At 38.9% G+C, this 10,255-nt stretch overlaps 1 protein-coding gene across 1 annotated transcript; it reads right to left on the minus strand.

Moving 5' to 3' along the window:
• Positions 1–8,841: 8,841 nt before the first annotated feature.
• Positions 8,842–10,150, minus strand: org (oogenesis-related gene). Its single transcript, XM_055221283.1, has 5 exons — positions 10,072–10,150; positions 9,766–9,988; positions 9,219–9,388; positions 9,020–9,124; positions 8,842–8,956 (listed from the first exon to the last, which is right to left on the minus strand). Exons 1-5 carry the CDS (start codon positions 10,105–10,107, stop codon positions 8,912–8,914), a joined length of 579 nt encoding a protein of 192 aa, XP_055077258.1. The 5' UTR covers positions 10,108–10,150; the 3' UTR covers positions 8,842–8,911.
• Between the last annotated feature and the right edge of the window lie 105 nt (positions 10,151–10,255).

Genomic DNA, 10,255 nt, shown 5'->3' on the forward strand with positions numbered 1-10,255 from the left:
ATAGAAATAATCAGGTTAAACATGTGTGTATTAAAAGTGTGATGTCACTTCTGGGTACAAGGTAAACAGCAATGTGAGAAAAAAAAACAACAAAAAAAAACAAAACTAGAAAGAGTGAAGTGCCCGTTGGACAATGAAAGTGGTGTCATCACTTAACTATATGAGAGTCATCCTTTATAAAACCTATAGAGAGGAAGGATTGGCTGCGCTGGTCCTGAAGGAAAACCAAAAGAATAAAAGAATCAGATGCCCATGCACGATGAGTGTTTTGCCTGTATAAAAAATGTGTGTGAATGTAATGTTACTTCCACAGAGCCCCTCAAACTGAGCCATTCACAGCATTATTATTTCTGTCATTGTTACTTGGAACTGGTTCTTCTTAATCTTTCCGTTTGGCTTCTCTCCTCTGGGATTGCGCAAAAGAGCATGCACTGATTTGCATATTGATGTGGAATGGGTTTTTAAGATTTCCTTCCTGTCACAACGTCTTCCACTTTTCAATGTTAACAGGCTTGGGCCAGACATAAAGGCCTCCAAACTGTTCTTAATGTGGCACATCTAGTTACACTGATAACATCGTCACATGCATTTTTAAATATAAACTGTTCTGATGTCAAGTTTCACCGCTCAGTACAAAAAAACGATTGCATTTTGAAAATACACAGCTGGTGGCTAATAACAACTCCCTTAAGATTCAGCGTATTCAGACTTACACATTAAGCACTAGTAGAAAGCTGGAGGAAACATTGTGCCCAAGCTGAATAACAGTATTCCAAGGGTGCATAAATCATCTACTTCCATATGTAAAGACAATAGCTTATCATTTCTACTTGGTTTGAACGTGTTTCTCTATCCAGAGCGTCTCAATGTACAGCTGTCTTTATCAGCTATTAAAACCATTATGTAACAATAATTATGTTACAATAATGACAGTAACCCTTTATTAAACAAATAAATAGCAGAAGGAAACTACCAAGAAAAGTTACTTATTCCATCCTCTGCAGCTCAAATCATGTTACAAAAAAAAAATCTCACCACTAAAATGTACACGCAATAAACACTGAGCCTCACAATATAACGCCCCAGCTATGATTTATTGAACGATAAGTCGAAATAGTCATTGTGACAGGCCTATCTGAAAAATAATTTTTAAAATGATCCTTTTTTTATGTTTGTAGAAATCTCGTCTTACCCCACTCATACCTGTAAGCTTACACATAACTCACGTAAAGCTATTTTCACTATGTCACAAACTGAACAACTGTATACCTTGGATTTAAACTTTCAATAAGCACTATTTTCCAGTCCAATACAAAATGTTGGCCTATACAGAAAACATACATTGTGCATAAAGAGATTGTGTGGTTTATTGAATGATAGAGGCTTGACGTGTGTGTGTGTATGAATTTCCTGTACCTCATTGCCAGTGGAGTGCACACAATAGCCTCCCACATCGTATGCAGATTGAGGCAGTGCAGTGGATGGTGGTCGTGGGTGGATTAGACCTCTCTGGAGTTATGTTTTTCTTTTCACTGTGGCTTCCATTCGGGTTTAGCAGCTCAGACAAGACCAATCCTGATCACTGTGGATGATACAAGCAAATGAACCAGTGCACATATAATGAAAACAATTATATGGGTACAAAAGATGACATTATCCACACTGTAGCATTTGCTGAAGTGAGGAAAGTGCTATTAAGAAAGTGGTGGGGTTAAAAATGGATATGTAAATGCAGAGAGGATCAGGCTTCTGCTGCAAAAGATATAGCATGTATTAACAGTGTTGGGAAGTAACTAAATACATGTAGTGAATGTACATCATTTTTAGTAACTGTATTCTGGCACAGTTGCTCTTTCATTTGATGGTATTCATAAAGCAGTGACCGGTACTTTCCTAAAGTCAAAGGAATACATTGTGGTATTTGAGCAATCTAGGCCTCAAATGACATGGTATTAGAGACTGAAATTCTGCTCTTGAAGTAAGTATGTGTGCATTTTCTTTTTAAGTGAAGAGCGGTTTAAACCCTGCTCCACGTTTTTACACTATAATAGAATGCAACTCAATGGCAAAGTATTCTACGTATTCAGATTATAATACTAAATAGTTTATACAATATTTTACATAGTAACTAAAAACACTTTAAAGTATTCTACCCAACATTGTGTAATAGTAGCTACTGGTACAAGGGTGGGGATCATATTTATAGGCAGTAAATAATACACACTCATTTGCATTCATATAGCGCACAGAACAACCCCACACACAGTAAACATTAGGGGGTCAACTACAGGGGAAAAATATGAAAAAAATAAAAATGTCAGCCCATTTTTCTTGCTGACCACTGCTCCAGTTTGGCTTTAAACGTTGTTAGTGCTTATGCCAAGACAGGCGATTAAAATGGGTGGCCAGTTGTGTTGAGCTGAGGCAGTGGTGCAGTGCTCACAGTTCCCATAAGCATCACTACAAATGTCAGGAAGCAAAAAGGGAGAGAGAGAGATGGAGGAGGGGGATATTACAGAATGGAAAAAGATATGAGACCCAAACCAATAAATCAAAAGTTATGTAATCGTAAAGGTACAGTGGATGGTCTTGCAACTCAACTAAGCCTGATGAGTCAACCGCTGTCGGTTTGGAGATTATTTCAAGCTCCCATTTAAAGCACAGTACAAAAGGTTGCAGCACATACACCCACACTCCTCTATCTGTCCCATTGTTCTATTTTTAGACTTGTTAACCGCTTGGCTTAGGGGCCCGAAGGTATTAAAAGTCCATTCTGTGGCCAGCAGGTCATGAGTGTCCATCACATACTTTTGGCTACTGTCTCCCAGTGCAGTGTCTGTTACATAAAGAGGGGGGTTAGACAGAAGAGCAGCAGACAGTTGCCAGGTTTCTGCCACTAATACTGCAAATCCCAACAATGACGCTACCACACTCAACACTTCACCACTGCACACTCTGGCTCTCCTAGGGGCCTCTTGGAGAAGTGCACATACTCCAGGCCTTAACAAGTCTCAGCTGACTCCATGTGTAACAGACTTTGCTGTTAAAAGTTTCCAAATCTGTCCTCATTTTACCAAAAAAAAAAAAAAAAAAAAAAAAAAAAAAAAGAGAAATTTAAATGATTGTGGGGTTTTTTTGTTTCTAAAGTTGGTTTAGTGGTGTAGTGAAAAAGTCAACAGTCTCTGCAATTGCTGTGACTATGCAAAGAAAAATAATTACTTTAAATGAAAACATTCAAATAATGCTAAACATTTGTGTGAAGCCCTGATATAGGCTCAGACATCAAGTTAGCACTTGCTTAACGTCCTCCTCTCTCAAGTTAACTTGATATGTATTATTTCCCACCCATTATCTGATTATGTATTGAATCCACCTCACAGTCACAGTGGTCATGTAGTCTACAGGAAATGACATTTGTTAGGTCTATGGCCTCAGGAGTGTTTGGTCATGACGTGCTGCTGAGGTGTGAGGTGCTGGTTCCTGCTTTAATTTCCTGTTCACCTATCAAAGTCTTCATCTGAAATAACCACCTAGAGATCACTGAAAGAGCAGTTTGTATAACTGGACAGAATTATGCTTTAATCTGCCCATCTATAGAAATGAAGTGTTTCTGCCTTCATTTGAAATCAACACAGCCCAACAAGCGTTCTTATTTCATGAATAAATAACTCCAGTGCACTGTATGGGTACTAGCAGTAATTCTGTCTGTACATTGATGAAGAATCTCATCATATTGCCTGAGAACATTTAAGAATTTGACAGTCAGAGACCAAAGAGGTGGCTTACCATTCACTCTGCTTGTTATCGACACTGTCAGTCCATGCCTGTCACAATCTCTGCATAAACACAGGGCTACAAGGAGCTGTGGGACAGTACATAATAATGAATGACAATGTTATGCTGTCAACAACAGCAAACTGCAGAAAACATTAGGCCCCTCCAAATATACAGCCTATGTTCAGAAGACAAACATGACATTTCAGATAAATACATGAGAGCATCCAAATAAGCCACCACATCCACATCAGTGTAATTGTTTAGTTCATTTGTCACAAAGGTAGGATGTAACCTGCGCTCTTGCTGGTTTACAAAACATATAATTACAACTAAATCTGTGTTGCCAGTGGCTAAACCTCCAGGACATAAACACACATTTTGTATTTATTCTGCAATATGGAAAGGTCATGTATATGATATGATCATATCATCTTAGGATACCTTTAACAAAATTTGCAAGACCATGTGTGGAGGGTATCAAGTGCTACGCGGAAAATACTTAGGATTCTGTTCATTCAGTAATTAATGTTATCTTCAACATTTCCTTTTCTGGGTATAAAATATATTGTCTGCATACCGCAACAGGAAATAACAGAAAATAAAGCACAAACAGAAGAAACAGGAATCCTAATCAAGTTACGCACCATTTTGCTGAAAGCATATCCAAATGATCTGACTTTTTCAAATGTAATATGTGTCAGTTTCTTTGCCACATCTGTCGTGAATGTGTCACTGCATAATTTATTTTAATATATTTACATCACTCATTCAGTGGAGGAAGTGACAGAGCAGAGCATTTTATGGTTTGAATGCTTTCCATATCAATAACACAGCACTTGTGAAATTCGTTATAGATTGCTGAATGACTTGAAAATAGAAGACCCATAACTCAATCTTGGAGAGACTGTTAATATCATCTGTCAAAACAGTTGTGAGCAGGTGGGCGAACTGTTGGCAGAATTTGAGGAAGCAGCTGCCTTCCTTTCCACACTTGGGAAATATAAATCCCTGAAGTGTGTTCCATGGAACCAAAATAACAATCCTTCAATAACATATGTAACTTGGATGTTGCATCTACTAATACGTGACACACATTCTGTGTAAGGAAAACTGAATGAAACAATGTTTTTTTGTATGACCACTATAACAAGGTGGAAATCCAGTGATGCAATGGAAATCTGATGATGAGCTGACCTGTCAGTGCAGCCTGAGACAGAATTGTCTATAGATCATATATTCAGGAACAGTACCTGCTGCCAGAGCTTTGAGGGGCTTCTGCTGACACATGAGTTTTTGTGGCTAGGTTAGAAAACTTTCTCTCAGTTATGAATTTCAATGTTAGATATGTACCATAAAGACAAAAAATGTTTGAATGTGTATTGTCGTTACACCTTTACTGCGTAATGATTTCATGCAAATCACAATCATCTTGAGATAAAACCTATTTTCAAGGAAGACCCTGCCCAAATTGCACATTGCAGTCTATTAACAAAGATACCTGTCAAAGTGTTTTTCAAATGTATTTTGCAGCTTTTGACAGTTGCTCAGCTCGACTCACGATGAAAGCATTGACAGATTCAGTCCACACAACCGAGAGTGCCAGCACATCAACAACTTTCACTTCAGCAGGCTGGTATTTAGCAACACAGTATTTTAGAATAAGACACATGTACACTACATGCAGAAATGTTCAATCATCATGCCACATGTGCTGCCATATGGCTCCTGGTAAAGCCTCAGTACACATGCAGATAGTTGTGCTGTTAAAGCTATAGAGCCCAAACAAATTATTGGTGATTGTTTTGATCCAACACAAAGTAGCACTAGTGCAAGTATCACAATATCCATCTGGTACCATTAACTTGGAACAAAATGCATTTGCACTCCAAACAAATATATGTGCAGGGAATCTGAAATATAAACTGTATTTCTTTTAACTGTATGACGTTTAAATTGTAAATTAAATTACATATTTGATTTCTTTTGACATCTTGTCTGTGACAAATTATCAGTACTTGATATTGATTAGAGATCTACTGATATGGCTTTGTTCTTGACCGATTGTTTAGAATCCAGACTGGTGGGCGATAATGTTTATATTTAATGCCGATACGTAGAGCTGATTTTGATCATTTCTGCCAAATTATGCAATTTAAATTTACTACAAACTAATATATTTTCTACAAACTTATATATATAAATAAGAGTCAAATAGTCAATATACTGAAAAGTGCAAATATTGGCTCGATATATCGGCCAACCGCTATATAGACCATGGATCATAAGTAAAGAAATTTCTATATAAACAAACAAAAGAATTGTCTGAATATAACACAAGTGACTTCCTAAAAAGACATTTTTAGAAACCAGTGAGATAACAAATTTAGACCAGGCACTGAAGTGGCATACTATTCCATGTTGATAAACTTGACCAAGTATAGAAACTAAAAATAAAAGGAGTATTTGGAAATGTCTCGATTGTCCTTTGTTTATTTGCGTGCCTCATCTCTTTCTGACACTGTGTACACATCGAGTCCAGGCTACGGCTGAGAATAGCATCATAAATGTGTAAATGGATTCACTTACTGCCATCGACAGGGGCAGACTTTGCACACTTTTAAACTTTGGTGTTACCGACCTCTAAGCGGACAAGGACATTCACACAGCAAACGGCTGCCAAGCACTGGAGTCTGCTGGATTGATCTGCATCTCTGTGCCAAATGCAATATAGCCTTAGAAAAGTGTATCTGACTGGTGCTGCTGATAGTCTGGAGCTGCATGATCCATAACTGATTTACACCAAAAACGAAGTCGTCGGCACTGAACACTTCTTTCACAGATGTACTCAAGGTTTTGTGCTCATAATAAAGGGTGTTTAAAAACAAGGTAAAACAATATTCGTGTCAAGTTTGTTCTGCAGCACAGAGTAACAATCTTGATTCACCAGAAACTAGTGTTGTCACATTAAAGTTCCAATTAAAATTTCAATGCTAAGGATATGCTCAATACTCAAGACACATTTAGATACAAGATAAAACATTTGTATACAATAGAATGCCATTTCCAACTAACATTATAGTAGTTTATTAATTCCAAGTGGTCTTACTATTTATAGATCAAGATACTTCTAGAGCTAATCAGAAAAGGTTCAGTTTCATCCTATTTGTTTTCAGTATTGATACTTGCGTATCTATTTTGATATAGATAAGTATCTGACTATTGATTTTTTACCAGCAACAAAAAGATGGATCAGTCATGATATATTGTGTAAGACCAATATTAGTGACAAATATATCAAAAGCTCAAATTGACTGACATTGGGAAAAATTAGGAATATCTTTGTGAAGTTCCTAACAAGAAGCTCAAATTAGACATTTTCTCTATTGAACATCCAAATTCTCCTACATCCAAAAGCGTATGACTATCTAAAGCCTCTGTCTGCCTGCTAATTTGTCATGCCCATTTTCCCGCACCACTTCCCAGACGATGATGGATGCTCTCTCAGTCTCTGGGGACAGCTGGTTGTTAGGCTGGAGGTAAACCAAATCACGTCACGTTGCTTTCAGCAGGAGTCACACTACAGTCTGTCTATGGACAGGGCAGTGGAGAAGGTTACAGCAGGGAAGTGAGGAGGGGAGCGAGTTTTTGGTTAGTTGACTTTTCACAAACACATTGTAATGTAGGGGCTAATATCCTGCAGGTCAGACTGAGGGGCCCACAAAGCTGCATGCACCTGCTGACAGTCATTTGAGGCAAAAATAAACAAATGTCACAAGGTCCTGGGTGTAATGTGTTTGTCTCAAAGATATGGTGATGATCGGTGATCTGTGCTGCATTCGAGTGTCTCTTTGTGCCAGTTCATCAATTCCAAGCTATATTCCTTCCACTAAATCACCAAGTTAATAGATTGAAAATATTTTTGAGACATTCAAGAAAAATGTTGGTTGCACCATATACTTGTGTATGGTATACCAACAGATACATTTGTCAATGTTTTTCCTTTGAAATTTGAAAATCAAAGTGTTGACTGGTTTTAGGCATTAATGAATTGAACTGAAAAACTCAAAGAAATGCTTCAAATAACAATTTTGCAAATACCCGTCAATATGCACTATAGGTCAAATTTTCCAGCTATGGTAATCCTGGGCGAGCCTAACTAAAGATCTGCAGATGCATCACCAGTCACCACTGCTCCTGACAGGTTCCCCAATGGCACTGAAGGATGGGTCACATGCAGAGGACAAATTTCCCAAATTGTACCATAAGTTGTAAACACAATTCTTCTAAAAAATACTGCACAGCCCTTCTGTGTACCAAAGATGCAAAATGAAAAACTAATGTGACTGTGACGAAAACTGTGCAGGTTACCACAAAGACTTTCCCTCTACAGTGATCACCTCACCAAATCACACAATACAACATTATTGCACTGCATACTCCAGGAAGCTTTTGTTCTATAGCACAACTAAGACTGAAATATATAGTGCACCACCATCTACCGGTACAGTGTTTTCACCTTGCAGTTGAAAGGCAAAGGCAAAGCTGCGGGTTTGAAAGCGGTCTCCAGCTGGCTACAAACAGTGAAGATGGAGGTCGGCGCTCTCTGTGGCTTAGACTGAGCTGCAGTCTACCCTTCAAACAGTCACCCAGCCATGAGATCCCCCCCCCCCCCCTTCCCAACATTACTGCTGTACTATGCTTTAGCTCTATCAAAATTCCTTATATTGTGTAAATGCGCATTGCTCTTACCCATCAATGTGTTGTCCTCTAGACAGTTACGTGTGGGTCACTTCATGCTAGCAGTTCACCTACACTTGCCCCTTTGAGAGTCTGTAGGTAGAGGAAATCATCATTCTCATTTACACTTTGGAAATGCAGATAGTTGCCAGTAATTTCTGGCTGAGATTCAGTTATGGTTCTACAACTACAAAGCTAAACTTTATAGTAGCACATTCACAATTCTATGCTGTAAAATTAAAGCCAATTAAATGCCCAAAGCTACTACCCCCAAACACTCATCAATATGGCATATGCTGCCATCTTGTGGATAAAGACAAGAGGAAGTAAGTATTCAAAATTTATTAAGTTTCAAATCAATAACTTACAAAAAACAGACAATGTACAACAAAAACATTTAAACAGCAGGACTTGAGACTTCAGTTGGAGCAGGGGTTACTTCCTGTAAAAATCAGGAAATATTAGATTATGTCTAAGACATGTGTGCATGAGCATCCCCCTTTACCGTGTTAACATCTTTTATGACGACAACACCCTTTTCAACTTCAAGGTCATCTTCTGTGTTGTTGTGTGAGCAGTACTCTTCACTGGCAGTCTCTACGGTGCTGGGCTGAGAGGAATTTTAGTATCGTTAATGGTTCAGTTTTACACGAAAGTCGCAAAATAAACTTTAGGAATACATTTTAAAAGGTGAGATGTCCAACCTCATAGTCAGGGTCTTGCTCTGGGCCTTCATCGTCAGCACAATCCTGGTTAAGCGCCTCCACCCACGTCGGATGCTCCTCTTCCTCCAGATCATCGTCATCTTCATCCAGCTCATCCTGCTTTCTCTTGCTGCCTTTGCCACAGGGCTTTGTAGGAGAAACTCTCACTTCTTGGCACACAGAAAAGGGGAAGTCTTCATTACTTTAGCGTGCACACAGGTCCACAACTCTTAAAGTACGAATACAAAATTTGTGGCAAAAAAAATTTAAATTGCTGGTCAGGATTTCACCAAGTTTATTACATTGATGCGTTTTATTTTCACTGTTGCCCATGGCGATACAAACAGCAAATTGTAAAATTGGAGATTTGGGTCAAAGAATAGTTCATTGTGAAGTAATTAAAATTGCCTACATCTTCAAGAGTCTAGACTACTCAGGTTTTAACTTTAGTACATTTATGAGTATCCCACTTTCCTATAGAGCGGAAAATAAACTTATAGTTTGAGACATGCAAAGTTGGCTGAGGATTGTTATTACAAGCCAATACCTGGGGAGAGGCAGCGTCCAATGCTGGTCGACACAGGATAGCCCAGGGCGCTCTGCAGCCAGCGGGGCAGGACCGAGAGCAGCACGCGGGTGACACGGTGCAGGCGTTTGCGGCCTGTGAGGCTCTGGCGGCCTGGACTGGAGACCTGCTGGGGTTTAACCAGGACTGTCTCCTTGGGCTGCCTGTACCCGAGCACCCACCAGAACCCACGGTAAGTCCGCACCTAAAAATAAAAAAGGTAGAACCCGAACATCTATAGACTTTAGTACAAATATAAAAGTGTTTTACAATAACTTAGTTACACACCACAAAGCCGAAAGGCCACAAAAGACCGCGAAGCATGGAGCGAAGCACTCCGTCTCTTTTAACGATTCTCTTCTATAAATAAACCACGTTTTAGAAAGTTAAAGGCAATCGATAAGATCAATAGTTAATTACAACCTCATGTAGCGAGGCACCCACATCAACTCGTGTCTCTGTTCTCAGGGTG

The sequence above is a fragment of the Periophthalmus magnuspinnatus genome, chromosome 4 (genome assembly GCF_009829125.3).
Source record: "Periophthalmus magnuspinnatus isolate fPerMag1 chromosome 4, fPerMag1.2.pri, whole genome shotgun sequence".
NCBI lineage: Eukaryota > Metazoa > Chordata > Actinopteri > Gobiiformes > Gobiidae > Periophthalmus > Periophthalmus magnuspinnatus.

What these genes read in the sequence shown, in the direction of transcription:
- org (XM_055221283.1), bottom strand. Translation starts at nt 10,107, where the DNA reads ATGCTTCGCGGTCTTTTGTGGCCTTTCGGCTTTGTG. An exon ending in TGTGGCCTTTCGGCTTTGTG is followed by an intron (nt 9,989 to 10,071) that starts GTGTGTAACTAA and finishes TTTTATTTTTAG; the next exon opens with GTGCGGACTTACCGTGGGTT. An exon ending in AGCAAGACCCTGACTATGAG is followed by an intron (nt 9,125 to 9,218) that starts GTTGGACATCTC and finishes AATTCCTCTCAG; the next exon opens with CCCAGCACCGTAGAGACTGC.